The 22468-nt window shown below is 52.4% G+C and overlaps 1 protein-coding gene across 3 annotated transcripts; it reads right to left on the reverse strand.

Moving 5' to 3' along the window:
- Window positions 1-212: 212 nt before the first annotated feature.
- PROC (protein C, inactivator of coagulation factors Va and VIIIa) lies at window positions 213-10210 on the reverse strand. Of its 3 annotated transcripts, XM_065880419.1 has the most exons (9): window positions 10160-10210; window positions 8774-8860; window positions 7312-7478; window positions 5863-5887; window positions 5593-5730; window positions 5352-5486; window positions 3258-3406; window positions 2012-2129; window positions 213-893 (listed from the first exon to the last, which is right to left on the reverse strand). In XM_065880419.1, the coding sequence occupies exons 1-9, from the start codon at window positions 10203-10205 to the stop codon at window positions 316-318; spliced, it is 1443 nt and encodes a 480-aa protein (XP_065736491.1). In that variant the 5' UTR covers window positions 10206-10210; the 3' UTR covers window positions 213-315. The 3 variants fall into 3 exon arrangements, with proteins under 3 accessions (XP_065736491.1, XP_065736492.1, XP_065736493.1); XM_065880420.1 differs by lacking the exon at window positions 10160-10210 and having other exon boundaries at window positions 7312-7472; window positions 8774-8843; XM_065880421.1 differs by lacking the exon at window positions 10160-10210 and having other exon boundaries at window positions 5352-5427; window positions 5576-5730; window positions 8774-8843.
- Between the last annotated feature and the right edge of the window lie 12258 nt (window positions 10211-22468).

Raw genomic sequence — 22468 nt, forward strand, 5'->3', positions numbered from 1 at the left:
TCTTTTTCATAAAGCGAGCTTCCCCGAATTTTACCGGCTTTAGACGTCGCAAACCTTGGGTCTGCTCCTTCCTACCCCACAGAGTAGTTGTTGTGGAAGGTAAATAAGATCCAGTTCATAAAGTGTGGGGCGTGCAGTAGATGCTCCAAAAATGCTTCCCTCCAGAACAGCCCAGAAAAGGGTCAGAAAGACAGACAGATCCATAGCTGCTGTGCTTGCTCCATGCCCTTTTTAATGTCCAACATCTTGGCCATTCAACAACCCAGCCCCCGTCCAAGGGTGTCCTCTGGGGTCCAGACACAAGTGGGGAAGACGCTAAGGCACCTGGCTCTCGAGGGAGGCCTCCTTAGCGTTGATGTAGCCATGGATCCAGTCGAGGTAACGGCTGACTTTGGTGTAAACACCGTAGTTGTTGAGGCGCCCGCAGCCCTCGCCCCAGCTCACCAGGCCCACCAGAAACCAGGTGCCGCGGAAGGAGACGACCATAGGCCCCCCGCTGTCGCCCTCACAGGCATCCCGCGGGTCCCCCAGGATGCCGGCGCACAGCATGTTCTCGGATATCTTGTTCTGCATGGCCAGAACGCACATATTGCGCGAGACCAGGGGGACCCTGACGAAGTTGAGGACGAAGGTGCGGTTTCTCTTGGCCTCGCTGCGGTAGCCCCAGCCTGTCACCACCGTCTCCTGGCCGACCTGGGTGAGCTCGCGCTCCGACAGGCCACTGTCTGGGAGGCAGATGGGCACAATGGTCTGCGAGAGAGTGGCTGGCCGGGCCAGGTGGAGCAGCGCGATGTCATTGTCACTGGTGCTCTTGGTGTAGTTGGGGTGGACAAACACCTCCTTGATGTCCAGGTCCACTTGCCACTTCTCCTGGCGCCGCAGGTCATACTCCCCTGCAGGGCAGAGGGGCTGTCAGAGTGGGCTTGGGGGAGCCTCCCTCCCCTGGGGCCTCCTGGAGCCAACGTGGCTGCCACGCTCCTGCAGGTCCTCGTGGAGGGACAGCAGGAGTGGTCACCACATATGCCCGGCACTGTCCTGGGCCACATGGTCCCTATCAAGGCTAACAGCCCGTGAGTGTCAGTCCTAAAGGGGCAGAACGGTGGTCTGAATTCAGGACTGGCTCATAGACGGAGCAGTGAGGCCTGGGAAGTGACCGGCGGTGGGCAGTCAGCAGGGAAGCCTGAAGCTCCCTGGAGACCTGGGACATAGACCAGAGCCACAAAGAGAACATGGGACACCTGCCAAGATGGGGGCAGGGCAGGAGCAGCCAGCCGGACACAGGCTCCACCAGGGAAGAAAGATCTGGACCACACACAAGACACAAGGTCTTCTCAGGCGAGGCTGCTGGTTCCCGGAAAGGGGGGGTGAGGGCTCTGCCTCCAAGCCCAGCTCCGCTGGAGGCCACTGGCCTCTGGTTGTCCTGGGCGTGATGGCAGGGTGTGTGAATCTGGTCATTCACTCTCAGTACGTATCTTTGCCTCTTTTTCTTTTCGCATAAAGATTGGAGTGAGAGAACCCCCGCCCCCCAGAAATTGGTAGAGAGTGGGGTCTAGGCTCGGGGAGCCCTGGGCTGTTGCAGGGAAGCAGCTTGCTGCTGTGCCAGATGCCAGGGCCCCCGCTGCACAGTCCATCCTCGTCACCCTGTGTGAAGCGTGGCCCTGAGGATGTCTTCTGGGTCTCTGCACCCCAGGGTGCTGCGGGTCCACACACACGGCCACTCCACATAGTGAGAGTGAAGACACAAGTATGTGTGTAACCTCCTCGCTGGCAAACACACGTGTGTAAGCACCTGGGCACCAGATTCGAAGAGAATCCCTTACGTGCAAACTACCTGGTGTCATTGTGTCTAAAATGCCGCCACAGGAGTGGCGGGGAGGGAGCACGTGGGCCTCTTCCCCCCAGATGCCTTCTGTGCGGCTCTGGTGTCGTCTTGCTCAAGCACTCCGGAGACCAGGCTCCCCACCCGGCCAGCCCGTCTGGGCCACCCCTCCGGCCTGGTTCCAGCCCGCACCTAGCCTGACGATGAGCTTCTTGCGGTCGTCCAAGCAGTGGGCCGCTGTCAGCACCCAGGAGACGTGGACGAGCACCGCCCCGCAGGCCAGCTTCTTCTTTGAGTCCAGCAGGATCACCTGTAATGGGGGGTGGGCAGTGACGGCACCACACGGCCTTCCGACAGCTCCGTGTCAGGGCCCCCGGTCTCAGCACAGCCCCAGGCACTAGCTGCATAAATAGGTCTTCCCTGGGTTCCCTGGTCACACGGGCATGGACTTTTTTGGCATTTTCTTTTCTGCATGTTTGACGGCGTTTGCCTGTTCCAGGGTGTCTCCCCGCCTTTGCCTGTGCTGTTCCTATAATCCTCCTCAGCAGCGTCCAGAGAGTTCTTCTCACCGTCGGGGACTCAGGCTGGTCGTCGAGGCCTTTGAGAAGCCTTTGAGGCCCCCAGGCTGCCTTGGGAGCCCTCTCCAGGTTCCCTCAGTCCCTGTCCTGTCAGCCGGCTCTGGTCCCATTGGGTTACCATGTGTTTAGGAGCCTGAATCTCCTGGGGGCTGTGAGCGCCCCAAGACCTGCCAGTCCCCTGCTTTTTTTTTTTTTTTTTTTTGCGGTACGCGGGCCTCTCACTGTTGTGGCCTCTCCCGTCGCGGAGCACAGGCTCCGGACGCGCAGGCTTAGCGGCCATGGCTCACGGGCCCAGCCGCTCCGTGGCATGTGGGATCTTCCCGGACTGGGGCACGAACCCGCGTCCCCTGCATCGGCAGGCGGACTCTCAACCACTGCGCCACCAGGGAAGCCCCCCACCACCCCCGCTTATTGATCTCTGGACAATCCCGCCCCCCAACCCAGTGCCTGGCAGAGATGGGGACCAAATAAGTGTTAGTTCCCATGGCGGGGCAGAGGACAACCCTCCCTCCCAGCCCTTTCCCACGCAAAACACCGCTCCCCTCAGCCAGGCTTCTGCCTCAAATACCACCAGCAAAGCATTATCTTTCCAGCTCTTTTTAAAAGCTATACCTCTCCTTCCTGCACATTCCCCCTTGGCCCCCGGTGCCCAGCCCACCCTGCCCGGCTGCTCCTCTCCCATCGGGTTAGCGCCATCTTTCCCTGGAACCCTCCACCCTTAGCACTGCCGCCTCCTCCTCCCCCCCCCCGGCCAAGCAAAGGCTGCACTTCCCTTCCCACTGGTGCCTGCTGAGCAGGAACTGGGTGGGCTCAGTGACTCCCGACCCAGCTGGTGAGCCGCTGCCTCTCTCTCCTCTCACCTGCCAGGGGCTCTCTCCCCATCCGGCCTCCTGCCCACCGATGAGCCGTGGATCTAATTGGCCTTCTTGGTCTACTTGGTCTGCGTCACGTTTCAAGTTCTTGCGTTTCTTCTCCATTCGCTTCCCTGGCCTCCCACAAGGGAACGTCACTGAAGGCAGGGGGAGGCTGCTGAGTGCCTGCTGGGTACTGCTCCCGAGACTGCCCTCCCATCTCTGTCCCCCTCCTGCCAGCAGCCTCCTTTGCTGCCTTGTAGGATAAATGATGCTCAACGCTCAATTCTATCAACTTGCAAAGCCCCTCGGGATAGTCAGTCGGTTAACGAACCGCGCCACTTAATGGCAAGAGTCAGACCAAGCAGCATCTCTACCTGGCGGTGCGCCCTTGGGCAGGTCGTTAAAGTTCTCAGAGTTGGGACACCCCAGGGCTGTTGGGAGTAATCCCTGAGATGCACAAGCAAGGTCTCAGCGCTGGGATACTGCCGAGCTCCTAACAGAGGTAAGGACTTATGGGGAGGAGGAGGTGGACACGCCCAGAGAGCCGCAGAGTGGCTCTGAGCACGGCTGTGAGCTCCAGCCCAGAGGAGAGAGCACTGAGCAGAAGTGAGGGCTGGGAGGCGGGCCAGGGCCAATTCAGGCTGCGATGGGAGATTTAGACTCGCGAGAAGCAGTGGGAAACCATCAGCAGGGGGATTGCCTAGTGACAGAAAATGGAGATGAAACAACAGCGACAAGGTTCCAGAAGCTGGACAGCAGAGGGACATGGTAACTGATTTGGCCGACTGAGAAAGTCGAAACCTCAGCCAGTGGTAGGAGACGCTGGGAGCAGGCTGCTTGGCAACACAAACGCCCAGGAAGCCTCCACGTGTCTCTGAAGAAGCTGTGCAGGTGGGGCTACAGCAGGAATGTTGAGAGCTTGTCAAAGAAACTGCTAGAGCCTTAGGCTTCTGTCTCGACCCCTCATCAGTGGCTTGACTCTCCTCTCTGACCCCTGCAGAAGACCCTAGGTGTATTCTCCGCAGACGGTGAACCAGAGACCTGGGGGCTCCAGGCACCGCCACAGGGAACAGTGACACGCAAGGCTGACCAGAGAGAGTCACGCAGACATCTGCAGACGGGGCAGATGCCAGTTCCTCTCCCCCTACTCTCCCCAGGGGCCTGGAAGCCAGGCTGGGACCACCCAAGCATGAACTTGGAGGATTACTCTCAGAAAAAAGCCTAAAGACCTAAGAATCTGGGCAATAGGGGTTCTGCCAGTGACCTGGGCCTTCAGATGGTCTCACAGAAAAGCCCACCAGCCAACAGGTCCACCAGGCATTTCTTTGCACCTTCCTGTGAATCTCTAATTACTTTAAAAGGAATAGTTGGCTTTTTTTTTTTTTTCAGTAAAAGGACTGGAATATAAAGTTGTGGAAAGTTCCCTGAAAGAAGAACACAAAGTCAAAGATACAGAAAATAGAAGAGATAATGTGATAATAAAACTAGAAGATCAATCCGGGGAAAGAGATCTGATTAGGAGGTGCAGAAAGAGAGAACAGAGAAAGCACAGAGCAGGTCATCAAGGAAATAACTAAAGAAATGTTCCTAGAGATAGAAGACACGCATTTCCACATGAAAAGGGCGCTGCACGGTGAATGCAAGAAGATCCACACGGAGGAACAACCTGCTGAAATCATGGTAAGAGCTGTGAAACTCCGACTGTGGCGTAAGTATATAAATCTGATAGAAATTTCAATGTATAAAAAGGAAAGTAGAAGAGAAGGCAGAATCACGGTTCCTGTCTCTCCTCAGAGAAGCCAGAGGTGAAGGCGGAAAGAAAGCCGTCAAGAGAGATGAGGAGGACGCTGGAGGCGTGCCCGCCCCATCCGCTCCTCCCTGGGGAGATGCGCTACCTCTGGGTTCTTGCTCCAGGCCACGCCCCCAGAGTGGGCAGCGGCCCCTGGAGGAAGGCGGGTGGGCGAGGGCAAGAGCGGGCAGGAGACCCGACGAGGGCACCCTCCCTCCCCGTCGGGGCGGCCCGTCTCCTTCGCCTGGGACTCGGCCCTGTGGCTTGCTCACCGCCCGGGCGCCCCGTGCTGTCCCCCATCTGCGGCTCACCCTTGGGCTCGCAGAGCAGGTGGTCGTCCCCCAGGCGGTAGCCTGGCGCGCAGCGGCAGTGGCGCCCGCCCTTCTCCTCCAAGCAATAGTGCGCGCAGCCGCCGTTCTCCGCCGAGCAGTTGGAGAAGCGAACCTCTGCGGGGGACCGGCAGGAGGGCGCCGAGAGAGCGCAGCGCTCTGCGCGCCCGGCCCCGCCCCCGGCCCCGGGGAGCTCCCCGGCCCGCCGCCCGCTGCCCCTCACCTTGAAGGCAGAAGCGGCCCTCCCAGCCCTGCGCGCAGTCGCAGCGGAAGCCGCCCAGGCCGTCGATGCACGTGCCGCGCCCGCAGCACGGGCTGTCGCACGGGTGCTCCGGCGGCGGGGCCGCGCACTGGTCCCCGTCTGCGACGAGGGGTAAGGAGGGGATTACGGGGGTCCTCCGGCCCCCGGCCCCGTCCCCGTCCCCGTGCCCTCAGCAGCCCAGAGACCTCGAGGGGCACGGGCACCGCGGCCAGGGGTCTGGAGCGCACTCACCGTGGTACTTGGACCAGAAGGCCATCTGCGGAGAGAAGGGGCGGTGTCAGGGGCCGTCAGCCCACCTGCGTAGATGGGGAGACCCCGGGGTCCCTCCCCGGGCTGGCCCAGGTCCGGGAGGCAGCATCTAAGCGGGCAGGGAAGGGAAGGGCTTCCACACAAAGAGGGGTCAACCCCAGCCTCTGGGCAGCTGCACCCTGAGAAAAGCCAGGCTCCTTGCCCCTCTGCCCATCTCCACCCCACATCCCAAACCCACCCCCCGTCCCCCGCCCGTGCCGCTGGAAGCGTCCTCTGGGCGCTGGCTGCTACCCCAGCAGCCTCTGCAAAGGAATGGACCCAAATCCCAACCCCACCCCCAGGGTGCTCTGCCTGCTTCCAGCTCCATCCCTCCAGGCACCCGGCGTCTGCTCTTTCCCTGAGCCTGTCCTCAGAGCTGGGTGACGAGCAGGACATGGTGTGCGTGAGACAGGGCTTTTGTCGGTTCAGACAGTCTTCTTTTCTAAGCAGCTCTCTGGTGGCACTTCTGCTGCTGGGCTGGGACCACCAGTCCCTGAGATCTACTGCTTGATGCCCAGGCCGAAAGCCCCCATGCTGGCCTGGAAGACCCTGGGCGGGGGGGTGGGGGTGGGTGGGAGGGGGGGAGGCACGGGAGGGGTGTGATGTGCCCAGGCTGTGCCTGCCGAAAATTATCTTGGCATCTACTGAGGAGGCCATTTGGGGAAAGAGGCAGTGGAGATGGTGGCTGAGGGCAAGAGAGGAAGCCACCCAGAGCTCCGCCTTCAGCTGTGACAGCTAAGTGGGAAGGGCATGCCTACAGACAGCTTGAAGGGGACCCAGGTGGTGGCACAACCCCCAGGTCCTAGTCGCTAAAGTGAGCTCTGGGTTCTGGAGGGGGTCTGAGCCTTGTATCAGGAACACCTCCCTTACCGAGCGCATCCTACCACCTCAGGGCCACCACCACAGGGCCCTGGGGGCCAGAGAGGATGCAGACCCTTTCCTTGGATCCCCTGAGCAATCAGGTTTCACCCCTGGAGTATCTAAGGCACAGAGTGTGTGTGCCCAGACATCAGGGAGTCTTGGGTCACCTGGTCAGCAGGGTGGAAGCAGGGGTGGTGGCCTCTGGATCAGAGGGAGAGAGAAGAGGGGAGGCCGTGGTGGCCAGTCACAGGTGGAGAGGGGGACTGAGCTACCTCCAGTGGGATTGGGTGGGAATCCCTGCCTAAGGCTTCCCCAGACCCTTCTCACGCTCATTGCAGAGTTCTGTTTCTTGGAGTCCCACGTGCCCTGGCCAAGACCACAGGGCCGTTCACTCCACTGCTGCACCCCTGGCAAGCTGGGAGGGTAAGGGGCTGGTGTCCACCGCTTCCCAGGACTCCCAAGGGGCCCCCGGCTGACGCTCCAGGTCCCACCCCTGAGCCTCACGCTCTGCACCCAGTCGGGCGGCCTTACTGTGTCTTCCATGTTTTGGAAAATCTCCCGAGCTTCCTCAAATTCACAGGTCTCCTCTGTGCACTCGCGCTCCAGGCTGCCGGGCCGCAGCTCCTCCAGGAAGGTGTTGGCGCGTTTGCGGATCCGCAGTACCTGGTGGGCACGCCGGTGGCTGGAGAACACTGAGTCTGGGAGGGAGACAGGGAGCTCGCGTTGGTGGGGGGGGCCTGGCTGGGGAGTCCCTGGGGAGGTTTTCATCTTGGGTCCCTCAGGATTATAACTCCAGGTACCGATACCCTCTCCTCCTCCCGAAGCCGGGGGCCGGCCATCGGAGGACAGGACACTTGACCATTCAGGGTGCATGCACTGAGGCCGACAGACCTCCCTCCCTCCGAACCCAGCCCGACCTCCGTGTGACCCTGAGCCCATGTCTTTACCTCTCTAAACTTCAGTTTATTCATCAAAAAATGAGGATGGGATAATCACGTAAAACAGTACGGAAATGAGCAGCGACAAATGCCGGGTGCTGCTGCTGTTGTTATTATTATACGGCAAAGGTAAGTGGGCCTCGTTCTCCAGATACACCTTGTGCAACCCCGTCGTGAAGCCGTCCCTCCATCCTCCCTGCCCTCCCCTCCTCCCGTCCCCCTCGTGGAGCATTTCCCACGCCCTTCCCCTAGGGCAGGCACACCTGGAAAAGGCAGACCTGCCACCCGGGGAGCATCACCAAATGTCTCCTGGGCTCTGAGAGGTGTCTGCCTTGGGGGCAGGGGGACAGCTGGGGTGGAGGGACCAAAGCAGGGGAGTGAGCAAGAGAGGCTCGAGGGTGCCTGGACCAGGAAGGGCATCCTCAGGAAAGGAAGACGTGCCAGACTGAGTCTGGACATAGGAGCCAAGAGGACCGCAGGTGGGAACCGGGGCTGGGAGTGGGGAGGAAGGGCCGCCAGGAAGACAGAGCAGCTCAGGAAGAGGCATAAATGGGAGAAAGAGCCCAGGGTGGCTGCAGGAGGTGTGGGGGGAGGGGCTGCCTAAGAAACCAGGCAGCACAGCTGTCCCGCGGGCTGCCTCCTCTCCACGTCCTGGTCCCCTGGCCGCGGGGACCAGGGGAGGGGTTGGGGCAGGGTGGCGGCCAGCAGATGAGCATTTTAGGAGGACAGGCTGCTCTGGGGCAGTTTGCGTGGCAGCGGGGCCTGGCACTCTCACAGTTGAGGGAGTGAACGGTGGAGTGGGGGGACCCAGGGGACTCTGTGACCAACCCCCCAGGTGGGAGGAAGGACGTGACCCCGCGACCCCGGGGGCTCCCTGCCATCGCCACAGGACTCAGCCCCTGAGCTGCGGCCCGCTGCTGTGTTCCCCTCAGTTAATTTATCCCTGTTCCCTCAGGTCCGCCTCTCATCTCCTCTCGCCCTGAGGCTCAGGGGAGACGGTGAAAGGTGTGAAGACCCCGAGGGTCCCGAGGAGGGGGGTGGGAGAGTGGCCTTACCGGGAGGAGCTGGTGCGCTGGAAACTCCCCAGATGGTCACGAACAATAAGAGGCTTGTAGGCCGCCACATTCTGAAGTTGCTGCCACCTGTCTGAGGAGGACTTCTGAGCTTCCAGCAGCCGCGCCAGCCCCCGCTCTGCCCCCTTCCCCGGCCCCGGGTGGGATCGCCAGGGCAAAAGCTGGGGTCGGGGGTCCCTGTTTACTATTCAGACACCCACGTGGCGCCTCGGTCCCCTTGTCTATATGGGGCTAAGGTCACACGACCCGAGCCTGCCCAGTGAAGAGAGGAAGTGGGAGGGGCAGTGACCTGGTGAAGATCAAAGGGGACTCGACACAGAAGGGTGATGGGCAGGTGCACCCAGAACGTTCCTGCCCTCCCTGGCTGAGGATTCAGGGGTGACGCCTGTGCTGATCTAAAGGCCAGGTTCAGAATAATAACTGACATTTATTGGACAGTCACGGTGTCTTGCAAGAAATTTGGACATGGTTCAGAGGACAGGTCACCAAGTCAGAGCGCCTGGTGCAAATCCCAGCTCCAGGACAGAATTGTCGGGCGAGATCCCTAACTGCCCCTCAGTTGCCTCGTTTGTAAAACGGGTGGAAAAACTGTATTTCTGCCTCAGAGGGTTATTGTGAGAATTAAATGAGTTAATCTACTTAAAGCTGTTGAATACGTTTGCACATAGCAAATGCTCGGTAAGCATGAGCTACTATTATCTCAGCGAAGGCTCACCACCACCCAAGAGGGAGGTATTAATGTTGTCACCCCATTTCACAGAGCGGGGGACTGAGGCTCACAGGAGAGAAATCTCTTATTACACACCCACAGCCAGGAAGCGGAAGAGCTAGTGCTCGAGCTCAGGCCTGTGTGGCTCCAGGCCTGGAACCTTAACCCCTGCCGCAAACCACCAGGCGCACCACAAGGCCACAGAGGTAGCCCTGCTGGCCGGAAACCTAGGAGCCCCCGCTGCCCCCCAGGCTGCCCCACCGGCACCCCCCTCCCCGTCTAACCTCATGTTCCACTTTGCCGACTCCCTCTGAGGCTGATTCTGACATTTGTTTAAAGGGTTTAGAAGTAGAGGTGAGGCTGCGGTGGGGAGCCTGGAGGGCTCCGGGTTCCAAGCTGCCTCTGGCGATGGCTCTGGGGTCTGGAGGCCCTCAGCCGACTTCCACTTCCCTCAAAATCTGGGAGGAAGGCCCCTGGGAGCCATGGCACCCCAGCCTGAGGAATGCCAGCCAGAGCCTTGGCCTGGCCGGCAGCAGAGCCCAGATTTCCTTTACCCCAAGCTCCAGCCAGCCTCTCAAACCCCGGCTAGAAGAGTCCACCTTCAGCCCTGCTCACCCTCCTCCGGCCCCCCTCACAGACCTGCCTCGAAGGGGCCTTACTGGGGTGGACCGCCGAGAAACTGCAAGGTCGCCCTCCTGCCGCCATGACAGCCTGGACCTCGAGTTAATCCATAACTTCAAATATTTGCTTGGCCCTTGGTGCTGAGGCCTCCCTCTCCACAGATAAACAAACAAGTCCCCGGCTCAGGACCGCTCTGTCTGCCCCAAGCCCACCTGTGCCCATCAGTGGTGCCTGCAGGAGGGAAGGAGGGAAGGGGTGGGCGACGTCAAAACTGTCTACAGACACGGCCTCATTTTAGCCTCACAGCAGCTGGCTGAAGGAGGGACGTTGCCCCCCTTTAGCTGATGGGGACATTTTTACCCGGAGATACTGCGGTTTGCCTCAGATCAGCACAACCGGTAATGATATTTCATCAAATCTAGGATGCCATTAGTCATAAGATGCATCTATTTTATGTGTCAGCGTAAAAGAAAAGAAACATTGTTAATTACTCAATGGCCGGCCATCCTGATTACATCATGAAGGTTTGATGTAAAACATGAAAAGATGTGCCTCTCAGGGTCCCTACCACATGGGTGCCAAGCACTCGGCTAAACTCTCAGCTCCAGCCGCTCCGGTAACTGCCCCGCAAGCCCACACACACGCACACACGACTGCACACGACTATTCCCATAACCTCGATTTTGCAGATGAGGACGCTCGGAAATCTTTTGTCACTTGCCCAGATTCACGGAGCTGTTAAGTGGCGGGCCCGGATTAGAACTCGGGTCTTCCCAGCACCTCTTGGCCACTTCTGTGAGCAAGTGAGAAAAATAAACAGGATTCCAAAAAGGCTGCAGTCAGTTCTTGACCGGTTTGCCAGAAAAGGCAGGAGCAGAAGTAAAGGGTTCGACCTGGAGCCTCTGCCCTGGCCCTGCGGTCCGTTGGCATTTATTCTGTATCTTCCTTCCTGTATCGGGGATGCCCCCACTTCTCCCAAACCCCACTCCCTCCGTGGAGGACTTGACCAAACTCCTCAAACTCCCAGCCCCTGAACGGCTCGTGTGACCCTGCCCTGCTGGCCTCTGGTGACGGCACCAGGAAGTCCCCTGACCCAGGAGTCCATCAGATTCTCTCCCTCGGCCCCGAGGAGTATGGCATTAGAGCCTAGTTCCACTGTGAGCCCTGGACTCACAGATTTTTTAATTTTTGGGGCACGCCTTGCAGCATGCGGAATCTTAGTTCCCCGACCAGGGATCAAACCTGCGCCCCCTGCAGGGGAAGCACGGAGTCTTAACCACTGGAACACCAGGCAAGTCCCTGGACTCAGATTTTGAAGCCAGAGGCTAGGCACTGACGTTTCCAACTAAAGCAGACGAGGCTGATGAGGTGAAAGATGTAGAATGTGCAGACAGAGGCTGAGAGTCGCGGGTGGGCTGCGGGCGGGTGATAGCATCCTACCTCGTCATGACTGGGGCATATCCTACCATTGGCTTCATGGCAGTCCCCCTGTGCTCCTGGGAAACCCCCTGTTTCCTTATGTCTCCTTGCAACCAGACGCCTCCTACTGGGGTACAGCACCGTGCCCGGCTGTGGAGTACAAGGCCCTTGTGCTGCCCACACGGCCCACTGGAGAAGACCAGAGGAACAGGGTGACCTTCTAACAAGGCAGACCCACTGGGCGGAGGCCAGGTGACAGGTGCAGATGGCGACGCTTACGGAATTCCGAGGAGAGGGAAATCAGCACAAGTGGGATGGTCAGGGAAGGCTGCCTGGAGGACGCAGAGCTTCAGCTGGACATCAGAGGGCAGGCAGGACCCAGGTAAAAGAGGAAGGGCCCTCAGGTGGGGAGGGGGAGGGGACAGGGTTTGGGATGGAGCCTCGAGGAAGTAGGGAGCCAGCGGCTGTTTGTAGGGTCTGGGGCCACTGCTTGGAGAAGGGAAGTCACGGTCCTGTTGACTCGAGTAGGAAGCATGGAGACGACGTACCTGACCACACAGGAGGGGAGGCTTGCAAGCTGAGGAACGTGTGAAAATGCCTCCTGCACCCCTGTGCTTGCTCCAGGGTCCTCCCCCATGGGTCTGCGGCATCACCTCCACTCCACTGCCTGCCACCCCTCACCCCGCCTGCCAAGTGCAAGGCGCTGTGTGTGTTCACAGGGATTCCCGCCCATCTTCCCTTCCCCACCACCTCCTCGCCTCCCACCTGCTCCCCAGCCTAGCCCAGGAGATCAGCTCCATGTGAAGTCTATGTAGGGTCCACCACGGGCCCTGACCAAGACTAAGGGACTCTGCCCGAGGCACCCCCTTCCAAACCAGCCCAGATGCCCACTGGCACCCAGAAGAGCCAGAGCACCTGCAGTGGGAGGAGTGACCAGTGCTGGGGTCCGCAAAGGCCTGGAAGGCTGTCCGGAGGCCAGGGGGTCTCCTTTTGCTCTTTACGCCTGTTGGCCTCCTGGGGCGCTGCAGTGCGGGTGCCTGCATCACGGCCTCCGCATTGGCTGCCAGCGCAGGAGACCCGGCTCATCTCCCTGAAGCAGGGAAGGTCCACGCCGCCAGCTGTTGCCGAGTTCTGCTGGCTCTGAAAGCCTGGCATCACCTGGAAAGTCTAGGTGCAGCCTGGACTCCAGCGTCTCTGCTTACCTGCAACAGGCTTCCAGCAGGGGGCGCTGCTCTGGTCCCACAGAAGGGTCCAGACCGCTGCTCCAGGGTTCAGCTTCACCGGGCTTGGTGGGCGCGGATGACTGACCTTGTCTGACTCTGGGGGTTCTCTTCCCAGGTGTGTCACCCCACATGGGCCCGAATTCAGTCAGGTCGACTCCAGATGCTAGAGCAGAATTTAGGCATCCCAGCCAGAGGTGATTGAGAGACAGGGAGGACGTCTGTGTGCAGGGAATTCCCTGAATTTGTGAGGACCCAGGTGAAGGAACAAGAAGCAAAGGTGCGTGTGTGGGGAAACAGAAAGTCAAAATTATCAGACGGCATCCAGCAGTGGGGTGTTCAAAAACCTCATCTTTGGGGTCAGGCTTACGCGGGTTTAAACCTCATCTTGGCATCTTCCTGGCTGGGTCTTTAACTTCCCTGGGCCCCAATTTCTACTCCGTAAACGAGGCCAAGAATAGCATCCACCTCGGGTGGTTGTTATGAGGATCAAATAGTTTCTACAAGGTGAGCCTGAGACTTAACAGGTGATCGATTAATCGACAACAATTTTCCCTTGTGGCTCCCCAAATATCCCAGAGAGGAGGTGAGGATCAAACCCCCCGGGGGAAATGATGTCAACGGCACGAGGACACATTGATTCTTTTTCTTTTAATTTTATATTGGAGTAGAGTTGATTCACAATGTTGTGTTAGTTTCAGGTGCACAGCAAAGTGATTCACTTATACATATTCATATATCCGTTCTTTTTCAGATTTTTTTCCCAAATAGGTTATTACAGGGTCTTGAGTAGAGTTCCCTGTGCTCTACAGTAGGTCCTTGTTGATTATCTGTTTTACATACGGTAGCGTGCATATGCCAGTCTTAACCTCCCACTCCATCCTCCCCCTTGGCAACCACAAGCCTGCCCTCTAAGTCTGTGAGTCTGTTTCTGTTCTATAAACAAGTTCATCTGCATCGTTTTTTTAGATTCCACATACAAGTGATATCATATGATATTTGTCTTTCTCTGTCTGACTCACTTCACTTAGTGAGTCCATCCACGGACTCGCTCAGGTCCATCCATGTTGCTGCAAATGGCATTATTTCATTCTTTTTTATTATTATTATTCTTTTTTTAAAAAATAGGTTTGAGGTATAATTTACCTGCAGTAAAATTCACTCTTCTTGAATGAACTGTTCTGTTTGTTTTGACAAATGTCTGTAATAGTGTAACCACCAGCACAATAATTAAATGGGACATTTTTAACACCCCCAGCCCCTGGCAACCACTGATCTGATTTCTGTTGTTTTTTGTAGAATGGCATATAAATGGAATCCTTACAGTATGTAGCCTTTTTTTTTTTAAACATCTTTATTGGGGTATAAGTATGTAGCCTTTTTAAAACTGGCTTCTTTCATTCAACATGAAGCTTTCAGATTTATCCATGTTGATGTGTGTATCAGCGGTTTCTTTGTATTGCTGCGTAGTTTCCATTATACAGAGGTACCACAATTTGCTATCCGTTTGCCACTTCTTGGCTATTATTAAATAAAACTGCTAGAACATTCACGCACAGGTCTTTGTGTGGGTATACGTTTTCATTTCTTGTGGACAAATATCTAGGAATGGGATTGCTGAGTCATGTGGTAAGTACGTGTTTACTTTTGTTAAAAAAAAAAAAAGAAAGAAAGAAAGAGAGCAAAACTGTCATCAAAAGTGGCTTATATTATTTTGCGTTCCCACCAGCAACATACAAATGTTCTAACTGCTCTGCAACCTCCCCAGCATTTGGTGTGGTCAGTTCTTTGGGTTTTGTTTATTAACTGTTAGCTATTCTAATAGGTGAGTTGTAGTATCGCATTGTAGCTTGAATTTTTATTTCCCTGATCACTAATGATTTTAAGCATCTTTTCATGTGCTTACTTGCCATTCATATATCTTCTTTGGTTACGTTACTGTTTAAATCTTTGACCTATTTTTTAAACTGAGTTTTGAGAGTTTTTATATATTCTGGCAACAAGTCCTTTGTCATATAAATAAAATTTTCTTTCAGTTGATGGTTTGTCTTTTATTACTTAACAGTGTCTTTTCAAGAGCAAATATTTTTAATTTTGATGAACTCCAATTATCAATATTTTTTATGGTTTGTGTTTTTGTGTCCTACCCAAGAAATCTTTGCCTTAGATCCCATAGGTCACAAAGGTTTTCTCTTATGTTTTCTTCTAGAAGCTTTATGGTTTTAGCTTTTACATTTGGATCTCCCACCCATTTTGAATTTATTAATTTTTATATATGGTGTGAGGCAGGGATTGGTTCTTTTTTTTTTTTTCCTATGGATATCTAGTTGTTCCAGCACCATTTGTGGCAAACACTATCACTTTCCCCATTGAATTGCCTCAGTACTTTGTCAAAAATCAATTGACCATATATGCATGTGTCTACGTCTGCACTTCATTTTATTCTATTGATCTGTCTGTTCCTCCTTATGCCTGCATCATACTGTCTTAATTGCTTGACCACTGTTACAAGATTCCAGTGAGCCATGAAATCAGGCGGTGTAAATCCTCTTTGTTCTTTTTTAAAATTGTTTTGGCTATTCCAGGTCCTTTGCATTTCTACACACATTTTAGGATCAGCTTGTCAATTTCTATGAAAAAAAATGCTTGCTGGAATTTTGATTGGGGTTGAGTTGACGCTATAGGACAATCTGGGGAGAAAAGACATCTCAGTATTGAGTCTTCTGATCTATTAGCATGGTATTTCTCTCCATTTTTTTTTTAGCTCTCTGTTAATTTCTCTCACCAAAGTTTGATAGCTTTCGGTGCATCAGTCTTGAATATATTCTGTTAAATTTATCCCTACTTAACTCATGTTTTTAAAATGCTATTGTAAATGGCATTTTACAGATTACAATTTACAATTGTTTGTTGCTAGTATATAGAAATACGATTGATTTTTTAATATGGAGACATTTCTCTTTTTGCAGTTTTATTGAGATGCAATTAACATATAATGTATTAATATAAGGTATACAACATAATGATTTGAGATATGTATATATTGCAAAATGATCACCACACTAAGTTTAGTTAACAGCTGTCACCTCACCTAGTTACAATTTTTTTCTTGTGATATGAACTTTTAAGATCTACTCTCATTGCAACTTTCATATATGCAATACAGCATTGTTAACTATGGTTACCATGCTGTACATTACATCCCCGGAACTTATTTATCTTATAACTGACCACCTTCACCCATTTCCCCCGCCCAGCTCCCACCTTCTGGCAACCACCAGTCTGTTTCCTTAATCTATGAGTTCTTTTTTTTTACAGTCATTAGTGATGTCATACAGTATTTATCTTGAGATGGAGCTCTTGATCCTACAAGCATCTGCTAGAGTGACCAACCAACCTGGTTTGTCTGGGACTGTCCTGATTTTAGCACTAAAAGTCCTACATTGGGTAAACTCTTCCCTGGGATGAGAAAACTCCCAGTTTTCAGTGATGGGCACAGAAGGTTAGGGGAAAGGTACAAAACCCAAAGGTGACCCCCAAAAGAGAGGCTGAAAGCCACACTAGTTTTAGTGCCAAATGGACATGGCACTTTCCCTAGTCTCTGTTGCTGATGGTGACAACCATGATTTGCAGTTACTGACAATGGATCATCCATTATAGACCACCACCCCACCACTGCCTAGTGATTCCACTTAAGTGCATTGTAATCTAAAGCATGAACATCCACTTTGCCTGTGGACTGACTGTTATGATTTGTGTCGAGACAGTGCTAGTTTAATTTTTAACATGGTGAATATTGTGGCCATGTTTTTAAGAGTTTGAATAATGAAAATGATGACAATACCAATCAATGCCAGCAGGAACCGGACATGATGGTCGTTCAGAAGGCTAAATGACTATGTTACTTTAACGACAGCTGGCATAACACATACAATTGGGTTAGGGAGGTAAAAAATTAAAAAGAGCATACTGCACAGTATGCAGAAAAGAATTTGGGTTGGGCATGGTGGAAAAAGGAATGTGAAAGCACATGTAGAAACTGATTCTCACAAGTCCCCAATGAGACAGGCAAGTGCTTCTAAATTAATCAAAAGGGTTTTTTGGCCTCCCCCCAAAACAACAATTTGCAGTTGAAAATAATGGCTTCTGGAGGAATCATGCGCCCTGACTTCAGACTATACTAAAAAGCTACAGTAATCAAAACAGCATGGTACTGGCACAAAAACATGCACATAGATCAATGGAACAGAATAGAGAGCTCAAAAATAAACCCATTCACTTATGGTCAATTAATCTATGACAAAGGAGGCAAGAATATACAATGGAGAAAAGACAGTCTCTTCAATAAGAGGTACTGGGATGGGACATCCTTGGTGATGCAGTGGTTAAGACTCCACGCTCCCAATGAGGGGGGCCCATGTTTGATCCCTGGTCAGGGAACTAGATCCCACATGCATGCCGCAACTAAGGAGCCCATGTGCTGCAACTAAGGAGCCTGTGAGCCGCAACTAAGGAATCTGCGAGCTGCAACTAATGAGCCCACCTGCTGCGACTAAGACCCAGCACAACCTAATTAGTTAATTAAAAAAATACGAGGTGCTGGGAAAATTGGACAGCCGCATGTAAGAGTATGAAATTAGAACATTCTCTGACACCATATACAAAAATAAGCTCAAAGACCTAAATGTAAGACCAGAAACCATACAACTCCTAGAAGAAAACATAGGCAGAATACTCTTTGACATAAATCATAGTAATATTTTTTGGAATCTGTCTCCTAAAGCAAAGGAAATAAAGGTAAAAATAAACAAACGGGACCTAATTAAACTTAGAAGCTTTTGTGCAACAAAGGAAACCATCAACAAAATAAAAAGACAACGTGAATGGAGAAAATATTTGCAAGTGATATGACAGATAACGGGTTAATATCCAAAATACATAAACAGCTTATACAGCTCAACATCAAAAAAAACACACCTGATTAAAAAAATGGGCAGGAGACCTAAATGACATTTCTCCAAAGAAGACATACAGATGGCCAACAGGCACATGAAAAGATGCTCAACATCATTAATCATCGGAGAAACCCAAATTAAAACCACAGTGAGATGTTACCTCACACCTGTCAGAACGGCTATCATCAACAAGAACACAAATAACAAATGTTGGTGAGGATATGAAGAAAAGGGAACCCTTGTACACTTGTTGGTGGGAATGTAAATTGGTGAAGCCATTATGGAAAAGAGTATGGCAATTTCTCACAAAACTAAAAATAGAGCTACCGTATGACTCAGCAATCCCACTCCTGGGCATATATCCAAAGGAAACCACACTTTGAAAAAATACATGCACCATTATGTTCGTAGCAGCATTATTTATAATAGCCAAGACATGGAAGTAACCTAAGTGTCCATCGACAGATGAATGGATAAAGAAGATGTGGTATATATATATATATATATATATATATACACACACACACAATGGAATATTACTCAGCTATAAAAAAGAATGAAATAATGCCATTTGAAACAACATGGATGGACTTGGAGAGCATTATGCTAAGTGAAACAAGCCAGACAGAAAAAGACAAATACTGTATATATCACTTATATGTGGAATCTACGAAATACAACAAACTAGTGAATATAACAAAAAAGAAACAGACCCTCAGATGTAGAGAACAAACTAGTGGTTACCAGTGGGGAGAGGTAATGGGGAAGGGGCATGCTAGGGGTAGGGGATTAAGAAGCACAAACCACTATGTATAAAATAAATAAGCTTCAAGAATATATTGTACAACACAGGGAATACAGCCAATATTTTATGGTAACTATAAATGGAATATAACCTTTAAAATTGTGAATTATGTTGTACATCTGAAACTTATAAATATTGTATATCAACTATACCTCAACAGGACTTCCCTGGCAGTCCAGTGGTTAAGACTCCACACTTCCACTGCAGGGCTCATGGGTTCTATCCCTGGTCAGGCAACTAAGATCCCGCATGCCACATGACCAAACAAACAAACAACTATACCTCAATAGAAAAAAAAGAAAAACAGTGGCCATTTAATTAGCTTGGGACTGCCACAAGAATGAACGTATTGCTCCTTTCACTGTTCAGTGAAACTGAGTAAAGTTACATTTCCTCATTCAGAGGCTGTAACTGAAATATCCTGTGAGTGAAAAAAAGGAGAAAAATTTTGATAACAGATGTGTTGGCTCTTTATGATGTAGAGCTGAATCTATCAGACACTACCAACAATCACACTTTCTGCAGCCCGCGTGCCACAACTACTGAGACCACATGCCACAACTATTGAAGCCCGCACACCTAGAGCCCATGCTCTGCAGCAAGAGAGGCCACCACAATGAGAAGCCTGTGCACTGCAACGAAGAGTAGCCCCCGCTCACCGCAATTAGAAGAATCCTGCGCGCAGCAACGAAGACCCAACACAGCCACAAACAAACAAATAAATAAATAAAACTGTTTGATGATGTTTGAAGAGGCCATATGGACCCGAAAAATGGATGAGCTGACTGCACCTGAGTTGTTCAATGTGATGTGTAGGTAGTGACAAAAACGCATATAATGAAAAATGATTCACCTTGCGGGAAATAAAATAAAATGTCACCAGAAAAGGACAACGAATTTAAACAGGATTTTATCATTTCTTTACTAAAACTTGAAATTACTTGTCATTCAACTTTAATTTCCTAAGTTCAAATATCACTGTGCTTAAAATCATTTTCCCTGAGAGGTTTAACTTACAACATCCAGAGTGCTTCAAAATGTCTAAAAAGGACATTTTAGACATGAATGTCCTACATAATGAATTTATAGATGCAAAGGAGCTGACAACTTATCTACCAAAACCAGCCTGTAGGTATGAAGCGGATGGACATTTTTGGAGATCTGGAAACTAATCCCTACAGTCTAAAAACTTGCTATTGTTAGTTAAGACCCTACGTATTCCACGCTCAAATGATTTTGTTGAGAGAATCGTTAGCTTGGTGCCATCACATTGGACTGACAGCTGGAATCAGTGCAAAGTGCACTTAATGACAGCAGGGTTGCAAGTCAAAGAATTTTATGTTTGACTACATTCAGTTTGATCACTACACAAAAGAAGGGTTTCCTAAAGGCTGCAGGCAAGGAAATAGAAAGAGGTAAAAAGGGCCTTTGTATCATAGAACAGAAATGTCGTTGTTTTTTAAAATTAAATACTGGTAATATCTGTTTAATTAGTCCTGTTATATTTACATTCTCCCTTTTAAAAGTCTTACATGTATTTTTTAAAAATTTATTTTGGGGCTTCCCTAGTGGCGCAGTGGTTGAGAGTCCGCCTGCCGATGCAGGGGACACGGGTTCATGCCCCTGTCCGGGAAGATCCCACATGCCGCGGAGCGGCTGGGCCCATGAGAGCAGTTTTAGGTTCACAGCAAAATCGAGGGGGAAAGTACTGAGATTTCTCATATACCCCCTGTCCCTACACATGTGCAGCCTCCCCCATTATGAACATCCCCACAGCAGTGGTGCATTTGTTACAACTATGAACCTGCATTGACATAACATCATCAGCCAAAACCCACAGCTCACATTAGGATTCACTCTTGATGCTGTGCTTCACCTATTCATCCCTGGCACTACCCCCCTCTCCCCAACCCCTGGAAGCTACTGATCTTTTCATTCTGCTCACAGTTCTGCCTTTTCCAGAATGTCATATAGCTGCAATCATATAGTACATAGCCTTTCATATGTATGTATCTTAATACAAAATTTTAGTAACCCATAATGGTTAAAATAAATTGCCCTGTCAGAGGAAAGACACATTATAAAACTATTTTCCTATTTCTTTCTCATACATATTATTTGCTTAATTCGTCCTACTCGTAATTTTTTTTTTAAGATGTTGGGGGTAGGAGTTTATTAATTAATTAATTTTATTTTTGTTGTGTTAGTCTTCATTTCTGTGCGAGGGCTTTCTCTAGTTGCAGCGAGCGGGGGGCCACTCTTCATCGCGGTGTGCGGGCCTTTCACTATCGCGGCCTCTCTTGTTGCGGAGCACAGGCTCCAGATGCGCAGGCTCAGTAGTTGTGGCTCACGGGCCTAGTTGCTCCGCGGCATACGGGATCCTCCCAGACCAAGGCTCGAACCCGTGTCCCCTGCATTAGCAGGCAGATTCTCAACCACTGCGCCCTCTACTCTTAATTATTACTAATCCTATTGTTTTGTTGAAACAATAGCAGTTATGTAACAGAAAAGTAAATACAGAATATATCATTTTAAATAGACACCTAGTTTTCATATTACACGCATAGAATGTGTAATTCTAATAGATATCATTTCAAATAAACCCTTTGTTCGTATTTCTATGTTAAAGTAATATAGATATGTACGTGTAGAATTTTCTTACGTATTGTATTACTCTGGGTATAACAAATAAGTGTCTATTTTTTACCTATTATATTATCATCGGTTTGGGGGATCTGGTATGGATGTGTCTCAGGTGGGATCTCTAAAGTTGGTCACCACCTCCTCCTCTGCTTGGGCTCTGTTTAAGCCCCAGGGATGCAGAGCCAACTGAGACCGACGTCCAAGGTGCCAGGAGGGAGGTTCCCCAGGCAACCCTGGAGCCGGCCCTACCTAGCCCCGAGGAGGCCCCATGGAAAAGCTGCCTGGAGGAGGCCAGCCCCGTCTGGACCGCGCGGGGCGAAGGACCGGGGCGGGGTGGAGGACGAGGGCGGGGGCGTGGCTGGAATTCCGAGAGGGGGCGTGTGAAGAGGTGGGCGGGGCCGGCGCCCAGTCTCCCGGCCGGGGACTGGCCCCAATGGACCTGCGCAGCCCGGGCCTCCCTCCCGGTCACCGCCCCCGTGCGCCCGGCGTCTGCCGGGCCTGTCCTGCGCCGTGGGCCGTCGTCCTTCGGGGCGCAGGCTCTGGCGAGGCCACCGCTCCCGGCAGCGCGGGTTGTCCGGCCCCGCGGAAGTCAGGGGCCCGCAAGGCTGCTCCTGCGGCTGGGCGTGCGCGCGGGCCCGCGCCGCTCCGTCCCCTGCGCGGCCGCCGCCACGCCCCTACTTCCGAGGGCAGCGCCGCCGGCCCGCCGGCCGCCAGCCAGCCCGGCGCCCCGCCGCCCAGTCCGGGCGTGTGCTGGCCGCGCGCCTGCCGCTGAGTCAGCCTGTGAGTCAGCGCCCCCTGATCGCCGGCCGCCGCGTCTGGGCTGCAGTCGGGGACCCGGATCGGAGAGCGGGGGGCGGGCGGGGGGGAGGAAGGGAGGGATGGGGGAGAGGGAGGGAGGGATGGGGGAGACGGAGGAAAGAAGGGCCACTTTCAAAGCAAGGGTTTGCAACCTGTGGCCTGCGGGCCAAGTCCAGCATCTCATGTTTCTGTTCAGCCCAGGAGCTAAAATTGATTTTTACATATTTTCATGGTTAAGTCCCCCAAAATGACTTATTTTGTAAGAAACAAAATTATATAAAATTGAAACCTCAGCGTCCATGAAAAATTTCATTGGAACAGCAGTGCTTACTTGTTTATGTATTTTCCATGGCTGCTTTGCACGACAGCTGCAGAACGGAGAAGTTGTGAGGGGCTGTGTGGCCCCCAGAGCCTAGACTCCGCACCTTTCACAGAAGGCGCGCCCCGCCCGGCTGTTAAGAAGGCGGCTTGGTCTGCAGAGAGCACGTCCTGGGCTGGGGTGGGCGG

The sequence above is a fragment of the Phocoena phocoena genome, chromosome 7, assembly GCF_963924675.1.
Source record: "Phocoena phocoena chromosome 7, mPhoPho1.1, whole genome shotgun sequence".
NCBI classification, from domain to species: domain Eukaryota; kingdom Metazoa; phylum Chordata; class Mammalia; order Artiodactyla; family Phocoenidae; genus Phocoena; species Phocoena phocoena.

What these genes read in the sequence shown, in the direction of transcription:
- PROC (XM_065880419.1), bottom strand. Translation starts at nt 10,205, where the DNA reads ATGGCGGCAGGAGGGCGACCTTGCAGTTTCTCGGCGGTCCACCCCA. An exon ending in CAGCGCACCAGCTCCTCCCG is followed by an intron (nt 7,479 to 8,773) that starts GTAAGGCCACTC and finishes TCTCCCTCCCAG; the next exon opens with ACTCAGTGTTCTCCAGCCAC. An exon ending in TCCAAAACATGGAAGACACA is followed by an intron (nt 5,888 to 7,311) that starts GTAAGGCCGCCC and finishes TTCTCTCCGCAG; the next exon opens with ATGGCCTTCTGGTCCAAGTA.